Here is a 24,296-nt window from a genome sequence, read left to right on the forward strand (position 1 = left end):
TGCAAAATGATCCATCTTCAAAGACGGCAAACTTAATAGGAAAAATATTTCCAGCTGAAAAGTAGATATATAGCTTGCTTTAGAAGCCCAAGGATATGGGGAAATTAATAAACCTCTATATTGCAAAATTCGATGAGCTATTATGCAAATATTATTATTAGCACTCACTTTCCAATGACCATATGCAGTTGATGCTGTACTTCTGAACGAACAGTAGCTGTCACACTGGAGGCTAACTGATCGGTTGTGCTCTGTAAAGTATCAATCATCTGCTGAAGCTGTCCATACAGAGGATCATGGGCTTCATTTTCCCTCAATTTCTTGTTTTTTAAATGAGTTTCAAGCTGTTGAATGTCTGAGGGGGAAGAAAAAAAAAAACAAACACAAATACAACTTTAGAACAGTTAAACATTTATTCTAGTAAATGCAAGCACGGTTTTCTTACACTTATCAGACATATACTTTAGTTTTTAAATAGTTCTTAATTTAAACTACTCTATCTCTTTCCAAATATTTATATATATATATATATATTATATAATATATATATATATATATATATATATATATATATATATATATATATATATATATATATATATATATATATATATATACATATATATACACATATATATATATATATATATATATACACACACATATATATATATATATACACATATATATATACACACATACACACACACACATATATACACTGAGACTACATTCAGCAGATTTTTTTTTTTTTTTTTTTTAAATTTGTTGCCATTTACAACACAATCAATTTACACCTAAAAACAGAAAAGCTTATAAAACTGAAAATAAGATTTTTTTTTTTTTATAAACTTTTACTTTAAGTCCATTCACATGCTGTGTGTAGGCGAAATCAATATACCAGAAATGGTCAGATGTGTTGATATAAGCATAAAGCTTGGTGCTAATTGGTTTAAAACTCACAAATGCAACTCTTTTTAAAATACTCCAAAGAATCCTATACTGAATTGGAGAAAAGCAAAAAAACAAAAACAGGATTTTTTTTCTTTCAAACATAAAAATTAGGTAACCTTACAATTACAACACCACACAAACACAAAATGATACAATATTTCAACATAAAATTTATCGAAGAATGAAGAGGACTTTTTGAAGTAATGCAGCTAAGTATAATGGGGCCGCAAAAATGAATGTGTTTTATTTGAAAATAAAAAGTAATATTCGTTTACTTTAAACAAGGTACTACACAGCCTTATTTAAGCAAACAAAAATGTGAAAACCACAAATAAAAGTCATGTTAATCGCTTGTAAAACAGTGCCATTACTCTTGAATCTCATAATAAAGTCTCTTTGACTGATTTACTCAAATATTTATTAAAAAATATACATGTGCACAAAACTGTAGTAAGTATAGCATAATGGGGGAAATACTGATTTCAGTATTAAAGACTGATAAACAGGAGTAATTTAGACCGCAATGTTCATTTATTCAGTGCCATTTACGAGTGAACTCTATCAAAAAGCAGTTCTTTAGTGCATTTTAGTTAATTTATTTTTCACATGTAATTTTAAGATGAGATTTTTCTTTGTTTTAATAAACCTTTTCATTTTTAAAATGAATTTAAATCTTGTTTGGCTCTGTTACGGCCTACCAAAGAGTCTAGGGATATATAAATAGGTCATACACAAGTGTGTGTGAGAGAGAGAGAGGGAGACAAAACACAAAAAGCTATATAAAACAGGCTCCATTTATTGTGTAACAAAAAAAAACACAAAATATAGAGAAAATTACACAAAGCAAGCAAGGCAAGAGAACCACAATAACATAGCTGTCTAACGTCACAAAGTTTACAGCGAGATACAAACTATTTGCATTTATTACTTAGATGGCTATCTTACAATTATATTTCTTTAATAAGTAACCAAAACCTCAAACCCAGGCCATCCAACCCTCTCCATACCTTGCTCTGTCCTCCTCTCACACATACACTCTCTCTCCTAAAACCCAAAGAAGCTTAATTTATAAACCAACACACCACCCATAACCCAGGTGAGTTAATTAATAAGCAACTTAAGTGGGTAATTAGGGCAGGACTCAATTAAGGTAAACACCAAATTAGAGTATAAAAGCCAAAAGTCTACAGTAGGTCATAACAAGCTCTGAATCATTGTTTAATGCTTCCATTTTTGACAAAGTCAAAAACAGCCTTTGAAAATTAGATTTGCATAAACTGGTTTGGACTTTCTGAAACACACAAGAATTTAAATACTTCTTCAGCTGTGATTAATAACTTTTGCTGACTACATATGGGTTGTTTCTGAAAAAAATCCAAGGCTTAATGTTTCGTCTTTTAGCTATTCTTCTACCGTCACATTATGCTCCTAAGAAGCTTTTTCCAGCTAATGAAGAAAATAAATTTACATAGAAAAAGACACGGCTGGATTATGCAAGTTTGTTAAATTGGGAACCACTAAGGATTTAATTAAATGAATTTAATTCAAATCAAATTATCCAATAAAGTATAAAATATAATAAGCAAACTTACATTCTGCAGTTCCTTGCTTGAAACTCTCATTGATTTGCTGAAACATGGACTGACATCCCTTTTCAAATACTGGTAACACTACACTCTGGAAAGCTTCCTTATAAGATGTTTGGATGGTTCCCTGAAGAGTATCAGCAACAGACCTTCCAATGGCATCTGTAGTGTTCTTTAAATTGGAGATAACACCAGTTTTTAAAACCATAAACATGAGATACAAACAGAGGTGGCAACTCAGAAAAAATTTTTATATACACTAAAGCAAGTTTCTAAAGTAACTCAAAAACTATAAACAAATATTGGTCATACATTTATTTTCAAAATATTAAAAAATTTGTCAATAAGAAAAAAAGACGCTAGAGATCTTTTACTACAAAAGCCTTAACTGACCAAAAAAAAAAAAAAAACCAAACAAATTCAGTTTGAAAAATGTGCAAATATTATAATACAGTACCAGAGGCTTCTGCCCCCCCTGCTCGCTTCGCTTGCCAATCCCCAGGTATGGGTAACCAGATGTACAATTTAAAAGGATTGTTATTTTCTTGGGAACTGCTACATATGCATAATAGAATTGTTTTACATTACAGCGAGTAATTAACCATAGTAAAACGTAATAAAATGAAAAGAAAATTATGTTTCATTTTGCGTTAAGATGTATTCGTGGAGTTATAAGTTTTCGTTCTGTTTGGCTTTAAAATTAACACGCAAATACTTTTTAAATTTACACTTTTACTGTAACACTTCAGTAAAAACATATGTCAAACACCAAATCTTAATTCTCGCTGGATACACCTCTTCATTGGAAAGAAACACTACTTTTCCCTGAAGGCGACAAGAATTAGACGATCTATAAGTTTCCAACTTAAACTTTAAAGCCGAACAATATCTACATACTACTGTCATATCACCTATGTCCATATATTCAACCTCTTTTTGCTGTTCCATTATTTCACTGAGCAATAATTTCCATTTGCTAGCACTAATGCGATCTTTATTATCAGTTTTTCGTGCCTTTCAAATTTTACTGCTTTCATAATCTTTAACCTGCTCTGCATGTGTAACGCGCCAATGTTTTTGAACCTTTTTACGACATTCTACTTCGTCTTCTACTCTTTGTCATTTATTCCGTCCCTGCTTGGACCTGATAGATTTTCAATTCTACTTGGTCCGGGCTGATTATTACTTTCCTTATTTTCTAAATTTGCACTTAGATTATTGTTCTTTTTTTGAATTCTTTTCTCTCCAACACTTTTGGGCCTCTTTTTGACGTGCTGCCTTTTCTTCTTTGCTTAGTCATTGACGTGTCATCTAGAACATACAGAATTATTGTCCAGAAATGGAATGATACAAATAGATTGTAGGTATAACAATACTGTTCAGAAAAGCTTCTTTAAAGAATGAAATGGAGGACTTTTCATAAACGACTTAAAATGAGGAAAACGTAAAAATGTATAAGAGCTGAGAGCGCAGTAAGTGTGCCTGACAAAAGTACTCACACAAATTAAAGATGACTGGACCATGTGTGTGATTGAACATGGTTGAGAAGAGTGCGGGACTTGAAAAAATCTCCTAGCAAAAGTCTTGTCTCGCAGGACTTGAAATTATCTCTTTGAAAAAGTCTCGTCCCAGGATTTCCTTTTATAAGAGAGAGACATGGAGAGGATAACAAACACCCTATGATTCCCAATTAGTGGAACGGCACTGTTTTGTACACAAAACCTGCAAGACATTTACATTTTTTCCAAGACTTTTTATATCGAATATTTAATGTAGTAATTTTTATATTGACACAAAACAAATCCACCTATATTTAAACATGTTCATCTGTTCATTTTCAAAATCTGCTTATCCTAATAAAGGGCGATGTATGGCAGGAAATCAGCTATGAATAAGACACCAGAACAAACTGGCCTAATCAAGTTGAACTTCATGTCTTAAGGACAAGAGAGGAAAATAGAGCATTTAGAGAAATGCGCAAGTATAATCAAGAGGGGCAAACCCCACACAGTGCATGAGCATGGAACAATGAGGAGAAAGTACTAACTAATAACTCACTGCACCAACCCATTATTTAATTTGAAAATTTAATTAAATTTATAATTATGATCAGTGTTAAAAAAAAATTTAAAGAAAAACCAACCTTTGCTTTCACAAGCTTGGCCACATTCTCCTTTAATGTCCCTTCTACTGCAGTGAGTTTTGCAGCAATTGTGTTACTTAATTGGCCCGTGACAGGCTCAAGACTTTTTGATACAGCTAGAAAACACAACATTAAAATAAAGATAACTAGGAACTAGGAAAGCTGATCATTTTTTACATTTTGAAAGAGCTGCAATTTTCTAAAGTGCTACTTACATTTACTACATAAAAAATAAGAAACTGAGGACAAAAATATAAGGGGAAAAAAAAAACAACAACGAATACTTGGACAAAACAAATTTTAAAAACACACACAAAAAAAAACATGTAAAACAAATGCAAGCCAAGACTATGAGATTACAGAGATAATGGTTTTATCTTCTGGTTGAACGATAAAAAAAAAAAAGTAATGATAAAGATAAAAAAACACCTTAAGAAAATATCCATGACAAGCAACATCTAATCAATCATTGTGTTTACTACAAAGGAAGCAAGCAGTGAATGTTCAAAACATTCAGTGAATTTGAACCAGTCCAAGATACTGTTTTCATGGTTTAATGCTAAAAAAACGGACTATGAAAGAAAAGCACAAAATATCTGAAAAGTACAAAAATGTACAAAAGGAAATTACCTTTGGATATGTATGAAATAAGCATATCTAGAACACAAACACCACTGATAAAAGACATACTTGTTTAGATACCTACTTCGTTTTGAAATATAAACCTGGGCTCAGCCAGTAACAGCAAAACTAAGAGGAGCATTGAGTCCAAAGTGAAATATGAACCAGTTAAACAGAGCTGCACAGTCTTGTATGACAGAATTATGCACCTGAGATTCGAGAAATTAAACGGTAAACTGCACTTCTCCATGATATTTACATTTGAAGGTCTCTCTACCTATGCATCTTACAATATTAGAGAGAATTAAACTGGTTGTACATGCATAGCTATTGTTTATTGTATTTAGGGTTTTGTCTAAAATGTTTCAACTTCAGGTCACCATGCTACTAGAGAAAAGTCTGTCAACAGCCAGATCAGTTCCAAATGTCTTTTTCAGAAGCACAGATGATCTGTTATTACTGATCAAACTAAACGGAACAATCACTGGCGTGGGGGCCAGTCAATGGTATCAATTCCTTCATCCTCCAGGAACTGCTTGCATACTCTCGCCACATAGGGCCAGGCATTGTCGTGCACCAGGAGGAACCCAGGACCCACTGTACCAGCATAGTGTCTGACTAATGGGGCCAAGGATTTCATCCCGATACCCAATGGCAGTCAAAGTGTCGTTGTCTAGTCGGTAGAGGTCTGTGTGTCCCTTCATGGATATGCCTCCCCAGACCATCACTGACCCAACACCAAACCGGTCATGCTGAACGATATTACTGGCAGCATAACAGTCTCCAAAGCTTCTGCAGACCCTTTCATGTCTGTCACATGTGCTCAGAGTGAATCCACTTTCATCTGTGAAAAACACAGGGTAGCGGTAATTCTAGTATTTTATGGCAAATGCCAAATTGAGCTCCACAGTGCTGGGCAGTCAGCACAGGGCCCACTAGAGGATGTCGGGCCCTCAAGCCACACTCATGAAGTCTGTTTCTGATTGTTTGGTCAGAGACATTCACATCAGTGGCCTGATGGAGGTTATTTTGTAGAGCTCTGGCAGGGCACATCCTGTTCCTCCTTGCCCAAAGGAGCAGACACCAGTCCTGCTGATGGGTTACAGACTTTATAGGGCCCTGTCCCGCTCTCCTAGAGTAACTGCCTGTCTCGTAGAATCTCCTATATGCCCTAGAGACTGTGCTGAGAGACACAGTAAACCTTCTGGCAATGGCACATATTGATGTGCCATCCTGGAAAAGTTGGACTACCTGTGCAACCTCTGTACGGTCCAGGTATCACCTCATGCTACCAGTAGTGACACCGACTGTAGCCAAATGCAAAACTAGTGAAAAAATAGAAAAAATGAGGAGGGAAAAAATGTCATTGGCCTCCACCTGTTAAATCATTCCTGTACTGGGGTTGTCTCATTGTTGCCCCTCTAGTACACCTGTTGTTAATTTCATTAACACCAAAGCAGCTGAACCTGATTAACAAACCCGTCTGCTACTTAACTGACCAGACCAATATCCCAGAAGTTTCAATGACTTGATGCTATACTTGGATTAAAAAGTGTTCCTTTAATTTTTTTGAGGACAGGGAAAGACAATGTGGCCAGGGCATTGTCTCCCTCAAAACGCTAGGTGGCAGCTCCCCGGGTTATAGCACCACTATGGATTCCCACAGGGTGCATTGGGAACTATAGTTTGTTGGCCCAGTCCTGTTGGGTTCTGTGGGTTTTGCCAGAGGGTGCTGAGGAATTAGACAGCCCTACTTTGTTGAGCTCCAGTCTTACCCAGAAGTACTCCGGAACCACAGTTCCAGGACACCGGATGTGCTCCAAGGTTTTACATAAAAGGAGCTTCCTGACTCAACATAAGGAGCCAGAGTTCGTAGGAGGACAATTCTTGTTGGAGGAGCAAAGGAGAGATGACAGAGTTGCCTAGTGTAAAAGTGTGGTGGTGGAAGAAACTTTAGCAGTACGAGTTTCACACAACAAAAACCCTTTCTTCACTTTAGAACTCATGTCCATGTCTTTGTTTTTGGTGTTTGAGGATATGGACTGCTGCTGTTGTGGAGAAATTCTCCAAAACAAATGAGCAGAGTCTTCAGAAAGGCAGTCAGAATTTAGACTTTATTGCAGAGCACACAAACCCTTCTCAGTTCATGAACTGAGCCCTGAGGATTGGGAGCATCTTGTTTAAATTTCAGTTCTAATCACAAAACATTCCTGTTTTGTATATATTTCTCATCATCCACTTTACATATTTTCTTTATAATAATGACCTTGTGCTGCACCTGTTTTCATAACAATTACCTCGCCTTGTAAACTTCTTTCCCCTAATAATCATCAGGCTTTTCATAACAACCATTAGGACTTGAAAGTCATACTTGTCGCCTGGCCCGGAGATGACCATTACTTGATCATGTTTTACATTTCTCACATTCATAATCTTAATCTAATACAAATTGGAGGCCTTTTAATTGATCAGTCCTCATCAATAAGATGGAAACGGGGTGACTCACATATGAGAAACTGAACTTGTTCAATTAATAATTGCTTGTTGCACCAACATCCCTTAAGACTAAAATCATAGGCAGTTGTGCTAGAAAGCGCAGCATGCAACTTCATTGATAAGGGCTAAACTGCTGAAGCTGGAAACAGGCAAGCGGCCTTGAGTCGGCCAGCGCAGTGCTAAAGCCTTATTAATTAACCCCTAAATTCTTATTCTGCTCAAAGCCAGCTGATACATGTTTTGTTTACCTTAATTAATATATTGATTCATGATGAAGCATTAACATATGAACTTAAATGCTATCTAGAATATATGTATACATGCCGAAGTAACAGCCTGCGAGTACAGGCAGCTGCATCGTTCGGCAGTGACACACAGCCGCATACATTCTGGCTTACCAGCACAGGGTCTAAGCCACTGAAGATGAATGCAGATGGCAGCTTTGATAATCAATTCTTAAACACGTGTATAGTTCAAACTAGCTAACACAATACAGCTTGCTTTTACCCTGATCATCTAGAATATTCCTAAGTCTTAATATATAAATTTAAATGCCATTTAAAAAACATTTATATATTTAAAGTGCTTATGCACTAGCCTGCAAGTTTATTTTTTTTATGTTTAAGGGCCTTGAAGGTTGGCGGAAACTTGTTTCAGACTTTGGCGAGTCAAAAGGCCCAGCACAGGCACCATATCCCAAAACAAAAGTTTTTTAATCAGTTACCTCAAAAAATACAGCATCCTTGTTTCATAGAGAACACCGCAAGTGAAAACCAAGCAGGCCAGATTAAAAACAAAAGCAGTGGCCTGTAAGATAATAGTGCCTGTCTAAGCCACTTAAAAAGATGTCAATCAACTCCTTTAAATAATAAATGTTCCTAAAATCAATTAACAAGGCATACTAACTTTAATATTGACTATAATGGTTGTTAGTGTTTGTAAATGTTTTTAAAAGAATATACTGAACAATTTGCTTTGCTTATAAATAGAGGAACAGCATTCTAAACAATGTATCAAGTCAATTTAAGTAACTTGCAATAACTTACATTGAGATACAGTCTTCTTGAGTTCCTCCCGGACAGCCTTATCCAGACGATTTGACAAGGTGTTTGATAGGGTCTGAGAAAGATGCTGGGACAGATGTTCTTGTATCTGCCGGTTTCGTTCATGTCCATCAGCTAATATTCGTTCTATTCGTCTTTCTGAATGTCTCATAAAGGAACTCTAACATTGTCAAATTGAATAGCTCCAGGCTTAAAAAAAAAAATCAAAAAAGAAACACTGCTCTATTTCATAAGAATGAAATTCAAAATTAGTTTGCCTCACTATATAACATTTGGTCTTCTCCATTGTCTTTAAAAAGAAAAGGTTTATAAAGGGCAAGATACTAGTGTAAAATAATGAGATAATTAAAGATATGAACCTGTCTCTTTCAAAGTAGCACATTGATTTTTCATAATACTAGTAACTGCTCATATAAGTATCACACAAAAAATGAATACATCCAGTAAATAACAGATATCAAGTTGCTTCAGAAAAAAATAAGTATTACCAGTTATCTATAAAACTCTATAATACTGAAAACACATTGGCAGTGATACACTAATAATAAAACACATTCTTACAAATTTCAAGAGCTTAAATGTTCAATAAACCCTGTTAGTTTCACTATTATAACTTAGAACTGTAGTAAGTAAAATGCAGACTCACAGTACCAGCTTTCATGTTACCTGTTAAATTGCTATTGAGGGAAGAATTTGTGTAAGCAAAGGTATATATAACAGTTACCTTATTAAATTTAGACTGGCGAATCTAAATGGTATGAAAAACGCATTTGCTCAAAAGAAAATGAGAGAGAGAGATAGCACTTGGTATCTTGGAAAATTAAGACTTAACATAAGCTGAAGAAAAACAGAACTATTCTAACAAACATTAATGCATCTTTAGAATTAAAACCAAAAAAGGGCCAATTCTTTGTGTCCACAAGTAGAACATGATACAAAGTGATGGATGTTTGAAATGTCAATAAATTAGTCTTCTTAGTCATATTTTCTCAATTGTTAATGAAACTTTAAAAAAATTTAAATTTATTCATAGGATTTTCAAAAAAGTTTTATATGACAAAGCCAGAATAATAACCTCTACTATAATTAATAACTTTTGTTTTAAAATTATTGACATTAACAGTATACAAAATAAATGCTATTGCTAGCATGGAATAGATTCATAATTTATACCAATTTGAAAATTACTAATACACGTAAAATACGGAAAACATGATATAGGAGGGGAAGAATGTGCAAAATACATGTTACTGCAGAATCCTTATGGGCAAAGGACCTATTTACAATGCCTCACAGCATCTGCCACATCCTTGTTGTATAAGCCAAGAGCAACAGCAGATTGCAGCATTATATAACTGATTCAACCTGTCAACACAAATCCTGCTGGGTTAATGACAGATCCCCTGATATTTTGATTTTATTTAATCAGCTGCTGGATATGTTACATCAAAAATAAAGTATTAGTGAGTGTTAATGTCAGAATGTTTTGTTTAAAAAAATGCACATTAAAAAGCTAAAGGATGCTAAATAATTTTTTAATCTATTTTACATAATGTAGGCAAAACATTAAAAAAAATCAGACACTACATTAAAGGTTTGATTTTGCTTTCACCAAGAAATTAATCTCCATTAGTGAAATTTTTTTGCAAATGTTCTCCAGTTTTAACTTTTGTCAAGGCTGTATCAACAGAAATCCAATAATGATAATAAGAAATCAACACTATGCCATCTAGCAGCTGGCTGAAGGATACGCTCTTGTTCTTGTTGTGTTACCATCATATGTTCTACGTGCCCCAGGATGGAGCCTTGGATAGAGTCCATGTGGTTAGTGAGTCTCTGCATCAGGTCAAGTTGGCTCTGTTTCAGCTCTGCAATCTCTCTCTGCTGTGTCCGTACTAGTGACAATAGCTCTTCTTGAACTTCTGGGTTCACCTACAGCACAAAACAAGCATTATGTACATTTTACCCCCTTAAGCAGCAATTTCCATGCTATAGAATGCAAAAATTGCCATAAATTTTAGACACGTCTTAATGCATGATGTATACAGTCATGTTATACCTCCCTGCAGAAAAAGGTTAACAGAAAAATACCATTTAATGATAACAAAACCTTAAGCTTATTACCTGAAAAAAGACATAAAAACAATGCATATCTAGGTATAAAATACAACATAAGATGGTAAGAATTTCTGCTTTTTACTTATATATTATACAGGTTTTAAATGATCATACTTGGATAACTATAAGTTTGATATCAAAGACAGCAAAACTGAGAATTATAACTAAACCAAAACAAAGAGATCCATCAAGCAAAAAGAACAAACCTCTTGCTCTCTCTGAAGGTAAATTTCACATGAAAAGCACACTACTAAATCAAAATACAGATTTAAAAACAAAAAAAGGACACAAGGAAACATACCTGGTGCACATAATCCGAGGATCTTATAAGTAATGCATCCCTGAGAAATAAAATAAATACTTTTCTTAAAATTACATTGGATAATTCATGTGTTGCAATCTAAATATCTTTATCATAAAACTGTTAGCAGCTGCAAACAATGGTATCACAATTTTGGAACAAGGCATACATTTGATCATTTATGTCAACGTCTGTCTGCAAAACTATTGAAAATACAACATTAAAGCATGCCATTTGGATTAGAAAAACAAGTAGTACTGGATGGAGGCAGTATCCGCAAATGCTGTCTCATTTTCTTTCCATTGGCACACAGAGTCAGCACTGTAATTTGCCATCATTTTTAATGCGAAGATATGACAATGGCTATGCCATAAATACTGGCGTAAAATTCATTGGGGACTGTACATTTCCAGACAATTCTGATTAAAGCATTCAGACACAGCTTACACTAAAATCACATGTCTCAATCACACTTATTACCACATAAATTCAACCTGAGAAGTTCTGGTTCCAGGTTTTTTTTGCTTTTTACAGTTAACCAAATATTTCGAATGTGCGTCACATATGAGTGAAGAAATGGAATCAAGCTACAATAGAAGCCTGTAAAAACCACAACCCCCTAAAAAAATGACCAAGAACAAAAGTGCTAAAAAAGTTAAACTGTCAATAAAACCAAGTCTGCTACAAAACATTTTATTAAACATCAATCAATAGTCTTGTCTTTCTTCTGGGCCTGTAAAAAGAAATAACCAACACCACGTTAATCTTTCTATAACATTTCCGTTTCAAGCACAGAACTTTAATAAAATTAATTTACCTGTATTTATGTTTTAACAAACAGTGCTAATCAATGTTAAAAGATTTGGCTAAAACAAAACGCCTCTCAAAAATATTATTTTTCCATACATTACTTACCCATGTAGTTTGTAGTAATGGCTGAAAAAAGTTTTTTCCATCTCAACTGAAGACAGGACTCTTGAACAATGAATGACGGGGACAGGCAGATCTTCAATTCAAAGAGGCAATCCCTTAAGCCTTAGTTTCATGTTTATGATATGTATTTTTTACAGAAGTATATATTTAAAATATTTTTGCATAAAAGCAGGGTTTTGCATGTTTTCAGCATGTGAATGGATGACTGACATGTGGATTATGTGACAAGATTAACAGGAGATTTTTTTTTTGTTCTTTTTTCCCATGGATATGTTTTGCATTGTTTGCCGTTGTAGAGCATTGGTCAGTATTGGTTTATAATATATCAAACTCGTTTCTCTCCATTACACTTTTCATTTTTTTTTTCTTAACCATCACTAGGACGGGGCAAGAAACAAATAAAAATATCATTTTTGGGTTAAATATTCCTTTAAGGTAGCATGTTGAGTACGAAGGTGGGTCTGAATTGGCAACCTTGAAACCTAAAGTAGGCCAAGCTGACTGCTTAGAGAGTTATTACAAACAACATATTACTGTATTATCTCTAACTACGTTCTGAGGAATTGACATTTTGTATTGTGTAATGAAAAGATTACTTCAAATGACTACCTAAAGCACATTTATCACCCCTAGAGTGAATACACACATTTTCCTTTTTCGGTTCAGCATGGGTCTAAACTAAACCATTCTAGTATAAACAGATAGTTGTGATTTGAAATTGCACCCCCAAGTAGTATCCACTTAGTACTGAACCTAGTTTTGCATTCTATAGTTGCTGGCTCTCGTATATTTAATCCACATTACAAAATTTAATAAAATGTGATACATTAGTGGATGGGCTGAGACAGTGTTTAGAAACCACACCACCCTGGTCCACTGGCAAAAGGTTGGCCTAAAATCCAAATTGGGCCAGATATAGACTTTACCACTGATAGTAAATTTAAAAAAAACTGTTTGTAAAAGTGTCATTGACACTTTAGAGCAATTGCAAAGTACATAATGGACTACTGGTAAAATGAGAATGGCACAACTCTGGTCATTTTCTGAACTTCAGAGGTTTTAGAAGTTCCCTTATAAATGCTTAAAACTGAGCAATACAGTAACTTTTTGTAGTAAGTAGCTTGAAAAACATGAACTAAGCAGTTTTTTTAGTTTCCTGTGTAGGGCTGGATAAAAACTGAACTGCTTTAATACTCATATTATGCCTTAAAATATTATTACATTTTAATTTTTAGAAGTGCTGTTTAAATAAAAAGAAGTGTGAAACTTGATACATGTAATCAGAAGTAACTAAGTATTATTGAAGCAAAGGCAGAATATTTTAATCTTATGTTAGATAGGTTGTTATCTACAAAAATGAAATTCTTTATGTTAATGTAATCTGGGTGGAGAAAGTCCAGGGTTGAACAAAAGTGAAATAAACAGGAGGATCCAAACAATTCTGTAAATTTTTTTGTTGTAAAAATGGAATGAAATTAGCAACATTTGAAGATAGTGAGGAAGGCCTTAATGTGTCATCACTGCTAAACCCTTGTAAGAATATTATTTTTCTATTACTTAGATTCTGCATTTTAACATTTTAATTTAAAATTTTTGTTATTCTTTAATAAATACTGTAAATTGGGGGATTATGGGAGATTTTACTTAGGGGTTTCATTAAACGGCTAAGCAGGGGAGTGGATGATATGGGTGATCTCAGAAACACCTTACCCTGCACTACATTTCAGTCCAACACGGAGGTGTTGTGGCCTAGTTTATGCATACCTCATTAGCAGCTGGGTGACATTTGCATAGAAAATCTACTTTATTTTATTCAGTTAGTGGCTATTTATTGAGTTAGTTAATTGCGTTACTCAAAGTAATTTCAAGAAAGAGTATGGTGCCATCTCAGTTATAAAGTTTCAACGGAATAAAGAATACTGAAAAGCTGAATTAAAAACTTCACCTAATCATGTCTTTTCTGTATGTACTTTGTCCAGAAAAGGGTAAATTTATATAATTTAAAAAAAAAAAGCTACTTTGTTTGTCTCTCACAGAATTTTAACTCCAGCACAGAGACTTGTGTCAAATGCTTTTTGAACCAAATTTAAGGCAGATAAATATAATATATGGACAACCACATATTTGCATGTGTCTTTTTATGCATTAGTTGCTTCCCCCATTCTGGCCGAGGTACTTCTTTAAGACAGCAGAATAATAATAAAAAGAATTTGATCAACAATAAAGAAGATGGACAAAACTTGCGGTGCACCAGCCCCTAATAAACCGTTTACATTATCTAAGAAAAATGTTAATGTTAGTAGGAGTTTGGTGGGTATGTTATTATCAACAGCATAAATTTGACTGAAGATAGGCATTCCATTTTACTTAAGAGGAACACATGTAAATTACAAATGTAATTTGTTTTCGTAAATCTCAGCATTAGGCATTTAAAGCAGAAGCACTTAATGTAAATTGTCAGGTAAGAATTTTAAAATCAAGGGCTTCGTTATCTGATCTTAAACCCACCCATCATCCTTTTTGCTCTTCTTCTTTAATTTTGGAGAACCTCGTGGTGAGACCTTCCATTCCTTTACAGGCAGTCTGTGAGTGGATTTAGATCCATAATTCCCAGATGAACAGGCAAGACTGGCTACTTCATCATCATGATCACTGTGACAGAGATTGTATGTGATTTAAGCATGTCCTTTACAATATTTAAAAATACTCAGTACAGGTCATGCAACAAAGCTGTATTTTATATTCTTTAAATATTTTTGCAGAAAAAACTTAGAACAGAAATATGAATTTTATAAACAGTATGAGTAAATTAACAAATATAATAGGGTACCTAAAAGTGGTATATTATACAATTTGGCTTAAATTTTCTAAAACTATTAAAATCATACAAATTTCATGTGATTTATTGAAATGAAGCTCTTGGAAATCACCGATCAACTTTTTAACAGAACCAATGTACATTCAGCTAAAGTACAACTATTCTACAACTTTCATTCTCTTTACACAGCAGGAGCACATTAAGGTTAAGTGACTAATTATCAGAAAGAATGTTTTATGCACTGACTAGGAAAATCAACAACCCTGTATTTTAACTGACATGGTCATTAGACAACAATGTGCAAAATATCAATCATTTATGAAAAATTAAAGATCATGCAACATTTCCATCCTACCTATAATACAATTTACTATTATCCACTCCACATAATTAAGCCTGTCCTTACCTGAAATGTTAACCATTTCAAAAGTGAAAAATGAGTATGCTAATAAGCTAAGTAAAGCCTAAGAAAATGGGAGTAGGGTCAAGATGTTTATATGTATGATGCACAAAAGGTTTAGCCAAACATTTGTTCTTATTGCTAGCAATTCATTAAAGTATTGTTTGAATATAATTATGTTAGATATATTTGATCAACTCCTCAATTTTCTCCATGATCTTTGTCAACAGCCTTGTGCCAGCAACAAACAAGAGCATACCCACTTTTTCTACCATTCTGTGCCAGTCAGTAACAGCCATCTCTTCAATAACCTTATCATTACTCCAAAACTTTTTCCCATAGATGGTATCTATTATAGTGCCAATCAGGTAAAATCTTTATTACATGCACACATTAACTACTGGGAAGAGCCTGATTAGCACCTAAATGAAAACAAGATAATGTATTTCTTCGTATTAGTTAAACCAATAGACAATGCAAAACCCATAAGAGAATTACTTTATCCTTTTTGAACTCAAATCTTTGGAGTACGAACTTGGTTTGTATTTAGCAGTTGCCAAGGATTAAAAGGGGCAAGCAAAAAAATATACAGTGTATATCAGCATGCAAATACAGTTTTCTCAAAATAAATTTTTGTTTTGATTTTGATAAAAATCTCAAGAATGAGATGCTAACACCATTGCAAACAAAAGACAAGGTCAATTTCATAATACTGTCCCAACTATCAATAGCATACCTCTGCTCTGCACTTGCATCCTGGCTATCATGTTGGTGAAGGTGATATGGATGACGATGGAAAGGGGAAGTTTTGTGTTTTTCTTTCACTTCCTCTCTGGAGCTGTAAAAAAAAAAAAAAGTTTAAAAATGAAGCAAATCAAAGATATTTCTTGCAAGACTATAGCGGTTAAATGTAAAAAAAAAAAAAAAAAAAAAAAAAAATAGTGCAAGATCGCATTTAACCATAAAAAATTCAAAATGGCCAAATTTACGTTTTAATGCTTTCATTTTTTTTCTTAAGCTTTTCCCACTTTCATGTGGTTTTGCTATATTGAACAAACCTATTCCACTGTTATGTTTTATACTTACTCAGGCTGATACCCTTTCGTTCCTATTCACTTTACATTTCTTCTCATTCTAATTCCATAGCACTTTAATCTTTTTTCCTGTATATTTGGGATTTCCCCATGTGTACCCCTACTTCTGATTCTTTGATTACTGATCTTATCAAGCTATGTTACTCCACACATACAACACAACATTCTTATTTATATAGTATTCAGTTTCCTTTCCTGCACTTGTTTTGTTTTTATACTCACAAGGTTTCTAAATCATACAATAAAACTGGTTTCACCACTACTTTATATTTTACTCTTAACTACTATTGTTTCAATTGTTTGGCTTCTGATCTAAATCAGCCAATTGTTTTTACAAAAGACTCAGTGATCTGTAAATTGGCCAATCACAAAAAAGATTTTTTTTCAGCATCTGTTTTTCTAAGCTTTATAGTAATTTAGTTTCAATGCTCTTATTACTCAAAGTATTATGGTGGTTGAGCAAGCTCACATCTTTTTATTTTTGCTGTAAACTTGCTGTAAAGACAAGAATATAAGCCTTTACATTAAAGAAAGTGAATAACCTGAGAAAAAAATTTGGAGCAGGAGTCCTGTGCAATTAAGCATGTCAAAAAAAAGGATAACTTTAATGAATTCAGACCTTTTTATTTGTTCCTGTTGTCTATGTTTGGACAATGAGTAAGCTTTGTTAAATACAACAACTCACATTTTCAATGAGAAAAGAAGAGATAAAGAAGAATCTGATATTAATATTAGTAAACATTAGGCTTGTTAGTTCAACGCCAACATCTCTATTTTACCAGTAAACTTGTTTAAGCAAGTTAGTCCCGTAAATTCTTCATAAACATTTTATGAACATTTGATAAATTTATAGCTTTTTCAAAGGTTTGCACTATGTTCATTATTTGTGTGTGTCACACTGTATAAGTTCTGGTAAGAAGCTTAATTAACATGGAAATAAATATAATTACACCTCAAAATGATTTGTATATTTTAACAGCAAAAAACCGTAGTCCAATTAATGATTATAATCTTTAAGTAGATGTATATTTACCTTTAAGCAATGTGTAAGTGCCAGTATCAATTAATTGAATTAATGTGTGAGAATATATATATTTTTGTTAGACAAATGGTGAAAAATACTGTTTTTTTTTAAATTAAGCTTTGTTTCAGAAAAGTACATTACAGAAGAAATTAAAAAGCTTGTAATTATAAGAAGCATTTTATTTTAATGTTATCTGTATAGAGAAAAAGGGGGAAAAAAACCCTTTATCAGAACATCACTACCCTTCACTCTTGCACTAATTCTTCAGTCACTAAACACTCCCGGTACCTTTTTCTGAATTTTCCAGCCTGAATGCATTCTACAGTTTATTTCTAAATCAAGCTTGCCATTCTCTTTAATAAGTGATCGTAGGTATTTTAACTTTTCTACCCATCAAAGCCTCTCTCACTGGAGATTAACTGTTACATTTTATTCTTCTCTTAATTTTTAGATATTATTCCTTTTTCCTACTATTTTTAAGGGGTATACTCTCCATAGCTCTTCTTTACTACTCCAGTTTCCATACTGCAATACTCTTAATGATGCCACATTGCATAATATAATTCGCAACTATCATGCTCCATTGGGCATAATAATTATTTGCCTAGGAATAACATCCACAACTAAAGTAAAAACATAAGGCTTAATTATGATCTTTGATGTAACCAAACTGCAAATCCATATTATTTCTAAACAACCTTATACCTATCCTTAACTATGCTCGCATACTTCACAAGTACACCCTTCTCTCTCATATGTTTGCAAATTTCTTGCCTGGGAACTCTATTATATGCTTTCTCTAAATATATAAACACCATGTGCAGGCCTTTCTTTTTTCTCTGTCACAAGGCAAAAATCACATAAATACTTTAAAACTTTCATTATTCTTGTTACAATGCTGCATATTTAAAATCAAATTTGACTATGAAATTTCTTAATTCATTGAATTCAGCTTTGTACATTTTATTTTAACAACTAACCTTTCTGCAATGCTATTCCTAGTTTCTCTGGTTATATCAGGTGCTGCAGGCCATGGTTGACTGCTGCTGTTTTCTGCAGCAATAACATTCTCTTGAGAAAGTACTGCCTCCAAAAGTGAAGGAGTAGTGGAAAGTCTCTCCGTCTCTACTGGTGCCATTTCCAAAGAGTGATGGCTATGCTCTGAATTGTGTCGGTTCCTAGGGGGCAAAAGATGCAGAGCAGAGGCTGCGGATGCCATGCTATCTGAATGAAGGCCTGGTTCAAGAACTTCCCCAGATGAATTTCCCCGTAGAAGTGTTTCTGAAGCTATTTCAGGAATGTCTTGTGACATAGCCGTGGAAGCAGAAGAAATAACATCTGGAGATCGTTCACGGGTTGGAGATGCTTGAGGCCCTAAGAGCGGTTCAATGGACTGCAAATCTAGTAAGAGTGGTGGATTAGATGAAGATGGAACCTACAAGAAGAAAAATATATGCATTTGATATGTTACCATTATACATGAAAAAGTATGCAATACTTAATTTTCCTTAATTGTTTCACAATTACATTTAAGTGTAGCAAGGAATTTAAAAATCAATTAATCATCAAGCTGTTTTTATTACCTGGATATTTTTTGTTGGTAGTGTCTCTGAATGTCCTGTTATAAGAACAGAACTGTTCCGTGGGCTGGCCTGCAAACATGAACTGCTGCTGCTGCTCAATGTAACACTGCTATCAAGCGACATCTTTGGACTAAGAGTTAGTTCATCACCAGCTCTACAAGACAAATACATATTTTCATTTGGCAGTGGTTTGGGAAAATTTGTAAATTGGAAATCCCTTTCAGTGTAACAATGTTAAAACACTGCAGTTGTCTGATTTTACATTTCTTTGTAATTAAACTTATATGGTCAAAAACATGAAAAATCTGTTACAGTATCCAAATATCTAAAATGTTTTCAAATACTGCTGTAGTAGGAAAAAAAAATCCATTTCTTCTAACCTTAAGACATTTTAAATGAAAAGTATGGATTCATAACACTGTTCTAGAAGCTCTAAGTTCAATTCAAACTCTGAGAAAAATACAATTGTCTTACAACTGACATCTGAAATCATCATATTCTCAGGAGAATAAAATGAATTCTAAGAAATTCTGAAATATGACAGGTGATAAAAATGCAGATTTATAAAAGGAAGGAAAATATACATGAAAAATGTTGTTCTCTCTCTCTGATCACGGTTGGCTCAATAATAAAAAAATGAAGCTGCACCACCTTGGAAAAGTGACCTTGAAAGACCACATTACTCAACTACACCCTCCATAGTACTATCTAGAATGTAGAAGGAATGTAACCGATTATAAAAAACTAATCTGCATAAGACTAGTGTAGTGTTTGCTAAAAAGCACAACATCCAAAAAGCTAAGTTTTGATAAAGGGTCTTGTGGTCACAGCACCAAAAATTAAGCCTTTCAGCCTACATCCAAAATGCTACAAAACTTGAATTGTCCATTTCTTTCTCTCCATCTCTCTTCAGCAAGATATGGCGGCAGCATTACCATGCCTGTAATAGGCTGTAAAAGCACCTTTCTTTCAGCAGCACAGTAATCATATTAGCAGGACAAAAGTAACAGAAGACTAGTTCAACGAAAAAGTGAATGTCCTCAAATACCCTAGTTAAATCCTGATTTCAGCCCCATAGAAAACTGTGAAACCATTAGAATATGTGATCATTGCAACACTGTTCTTGAAACTTTATTAAGGCTAGAATCCCTGGAGCCTACGAAAAAAGCCGTAATGCCAGGAAACCTTAAATTCCTTTACACCTCTTCATCAGCATCTTTGTTTTAGAAATGTTTCAATCAGCACAAGCAGCAAGCACCCCGCTATCCCATCCCCCACCGACGCAGCTGAAGTTCTCCCAGCTCAAGTCTGTTTATCTGGGAGCGAGGTGCCTCGAGTTGTACAGGGTAAAAAATATATTATTTGGAATACATATATTTCATGTGTGCTCTGTTTCTGCAACGATCTGGGTAAATGTTAGATAATAGGAAATGCGAGGCAAGGAAAGTTGAACATATAACTAAAACAATATAGTAATAATGATGTGAAGTGTACAATGTGCAAAGGCTTTAGTCCAAATATCAAGTAAAAACTTTCACAAAATGTGTAACAAAACAAGTGCACTTTTATTCCAAAACATAAACAAAGAAAAAGAAATCATTCAATTTACATGTTGCTGTCAATGAGTAAAAAACCAAAGCCCAAATACCAATAAACAAAAAGTCAACAAGTTTGCTGAGTTGGTGCAGAGGTGAGAACTGCAATCCCGTAGTCAAAAGGTTGCAGGCTCAACCCCGAGCTTTTTCTATTTTGAGTAGTGAGCTGCTATTATTACCATAATAAAATAAAAACATACATTTGATTTGAGTCTGTAACAACTGGTACAAATTTTGGCTACTTGTAAAAGTTAGCTTTTTTTTAAATATACAGGTGCCAGTCATAAAATTAGAATATCATGACAAAGTTGATTTATTTCAGTAATTCCATTCAAAAAGTGAAACTTGTATATTAGACTCATTCATTACATACAGACTGATGTATTTCAAATGTTTATTTCTTTTAATTTTGATGATTATAACTGACAACTAATTAAAGTCCCAAATTTCAGTATCTCGGAAAATTAGAATATTGTGAAAAGGTTCAATACTGAAGACACCTGGTGCCACACTCTAATCAGCTAATTAACTCAAAACACCTGCAAAAGCCTTTAAATGGTCTCTCAGTCTAGTTCTGTAGGCTACACAATCATGGGGAAGACTGCTGACTTGACAGTTGTCCAAAAGACGACCATTGACACCTTGCACAAGGAGGGCAAGACACAAAATCATTGCTAAAGAGGCTGGCTGTTCACAGAGCTCTGTGTCCAAGCACATTAATAGAGAGGCGAAGGGAAGGAGAAGATGTGGTAGAAAAAAGTGTACAAGCAATAGGGATAACTGCACCCTGGAGAGGATTGTGAAACAAAACCCATTCAAAACTGTGGGGGAGATTCACAAAGAGTGGACTGCAGCTGGAGTCAGTGCTTCAAGAACCACCACGCACAGACGTATGCAAGACATGGGTTTCAGCTGTCGCATTCCTTGTGTCAAGCCACTCTTGAACAAGAGACAGCATCAGAAGCGTCTCGCCTGGGCTAAAGACAAAACTGCTGCTGAGTGGTCCAAAGTTATGTTCTCTGATGAAAGTAAATTTTGCATTTCCTTTGGAAATCAAGGTCCCAGAGTCTGGAGGAAGAGAGGAGAGGCACAGAATCCACGTTGCTTGAGGTCCAGTGTAAAGTTTCCACAGTCAGTGATGGTTTGGGGTGCCATGTCATCTGCTGGTGTTGGTCCATTGTGTTTTCTGAGGTCCAAGGTCAACGCAGCCGTCTACCAGGAAGTTTTAGAGCACTTCATGCTTCCTGCTGCTGACAAACTTTATGGAGATGCAGATTTCATTTTCCAACAGGACCTGGCACCTGCACAAAGTGCCAAAGCTACCAGTACTTGGTTTAAGGACCATGGTATCCCTGTTCTTGACTGCCAAGCAAACTCGCCTGATCTTAACCCCATAGATTTGGGTATTGTGAAGAGGAAGATGCAATACGCCAGATCCAACAATTCAGAAGAGCTGGAAGGCCACTATCGGAGCAACACGGGCTCTCATAACACCTGAGCAGTGCCACAGACTGATCAACTCCATGCCACGCCGCATTGCTGCAGTAATTCAGGCCAAAGGAGCCCCAGCTAAATATTGAGTGCTGTAAATGCTCATACTTTTCATTTTCATACCTTTCAGTTGGCCAACATTTCTAAAAATCCTATTTTTTGCATTGGTCTTAATTGATATTCTAATTTTCCGAGATACTGAATTTGGGACTTTCATTAGTTGTCAGTTATAATCATCAAAATTAAAAGAAATAAACATTTGAAATACATCAGTCTGTGTGTAATGAATGAATCTAATATACCAGTTTATTTTATTAAATGGAATTACTGAAATAAATCAACTTTGTCATGATATTCTAATTTTATGACCGGCACTTGTACACACTATACTGTTTTAATTTGCCAGTGACATTCACGTGGTATAACGAACTTGCCTCTCCCTGTCTGAGTTGAAGGTAGTTTATCTTCATTCTTTTCACATGACCACAGTTGGTGCTGTGGTTGATGCATGGTCAGAACTGTTTGTTGTACCAGCAATCAAAGATACGATTTTACGTGACCACTTTCAGACTACAAAGACACCCGTGCAGAATATGTGAAAAATGACAGATTTGCTGCGATCTCGGACATCTGGTAATGTTTTAGTTTGGAACAGTGTTTTGAGTAACAACCCACAGCAACATATTACTGTTGATGAGCAACTGTTTCCGACCTTTCCGAGACTATGGTCATAAAGCTTATGGAGTAGTTTCTGAATAATGGTAGAATCGTAACAGACAACTTCTTCACATTGCTTTCGCTGGCTAATAGACTGCTGCACCGCAATACAACTCTGCTTGGCACCATAAATAAAATTGGATGGGAACTTCCACCTGCAGCTAAAGTCACTTCAGTATGTGAGCAATTCTCCACGCTACTGTTTAGATCTGACAGTGCCATGCTGACAGTACACGTGTCCAAAAAGAAGAAGCCTGTCTGCATTCTCAGTACTATGCACCATAATGCAGAGTATGGGCAAGATCAAACAAAAAAACATGTTAAAATGACAACTCATGTTCAAATGGCATAGCATTTTCAAATAATGACATTTTCATACATGCATGAGTGTGCATGCGTGAGAAAGGTAGAGACAGATTTAATATCATTCAAGTGGTTACTGGAATATAAAAAACACTTTCTCAAAGGTATAATGAAACAAATGTGCTTTCATTCAAGAATAAAACTGAATAACAAAAAATTAAAGTGACAACAAGATACCAAGACGACATGATTCAGCAGTGTTTGTGTGTCTGCTTAAATCCCTTCAGCGATATCTTTTGCAGGTACCAAAAATTTACACTTGGTGTTACAGACTGAAATCAAATGCATGTTTTTATTATTATTACTACTACTACTATAATAACTGCTCATTACTCAAAACGAGAAACTGCTGACTTTTGGTTATAAGGCAGCAGTTCTTACCTCTGCACCATCCAAGAAGACATATCAACTTTCTGTCAATTGACATTTGAGCTTGGGTATTTAACTCATTGACAGCAATAAGTAAACTGAATGTTTTTTTTTCTTTGGTTATATTCTTGAATAAAAGCACACATGTTTGATATTTGGACGAAAAAGTCTTCACAAATTATACACTTCACATCATTATTACTAGAACACGGAAAAAGTTTCTGTTATAGTTATGTGTTCAACATTTCTTGCCTTGCATTTCCTGTCATCCAACATGTACCCAGATCGCTGTACAAATGGAACGTACATGAAATGTATGTATTCCAAATAACAATATATTTACCCTATACAATTCCAGGCACCTCACACCCAGATAAAGAGACCTGAGGTGGGAAAGCTTCAGTAGCATCGATGGTGGGATGGGATAGCATGCTGCTTGTGCTGATTTACACATTTGCAAAACAAAGACGCTGATCAAGAGGTGTTAATGAATGTAAGGTGGCCTAGCATTACGACTTTTTTCATAGGCTTCAGGAATTCTAGTGCTAAACCTGTAACAAATGGGTAAAAATCAATACTTAGAAGTGAACAAATAAGGAAGATATCTATAGCAAAACACTTAAAGC

At 34.6% G+C, this 24,296-nt stretch overlaps 1 protein-coding gene across 1 annotated transcript in view; it reads right to left on the bottom strand.

The window, feature by feature from the left end:
• The window catches only part of edc4 (enhancer of mRNA decapping 4), a 113,047-nt gene that overhangs the window by 17,368 nt on the left and 71,383 nt on the right, over positions 1-24,296 (bottom strand). Inside the window, exons 17-26 of the mRNA XM_039763082.1 lie at positions 19,136-19,289; positions 18,533-18,987; positions 16,171-16,272; positions 14,725-14,868; positions 11,284-11,323; positions 10,616-10,796; positions 8,847-9,002; positions 4,684-4,799; positions 2,547-2,712; positions 169-355 (exon numbers count right to left, since the gene is read on the bottom strand). Coding sequence (XP_039619016.1) covers positions 169-355; positions 2,547-2,712; positions 4,684-4,799; positions 8,847-9,002; positions 10,616-10,796; positions 11,284-11,323; positions 14,725-14,868; positions 16,171-16,272; positions 18,533-18,987; positions 19,136-19,289 — 1,701 coding nt within the window. The remainder of the gene's footprint in view (positions 1-168; positions 356-2,546; positions 2,713-4,683; positions 4,800-8,846; positions 9,003-10,615; positions 10,797-11,283; positions 11,324-14,724; positions 14,869-16,170; positions 16,273-18,532; positions 18,988-19,135; positions 19,290-24,296) is intronic.

The sequence above is a fragment of the Polypterus senegalus genome, chromosome 9 (genome assembly GCF_016835505.1).
Source record: "Polypterus senegalus isolate Bchr_013 chromosome 9, ASM1683550v1, whole genome shotgun sequence".
In the NCBI taxonomy this organism is placed as follows: domain Eukaryota; kingdom Metazoa; phylum Chordata; class Cladistia; order Polypteriformes; family Polypteridae; genus Polypterus; species Polypterus senegalus.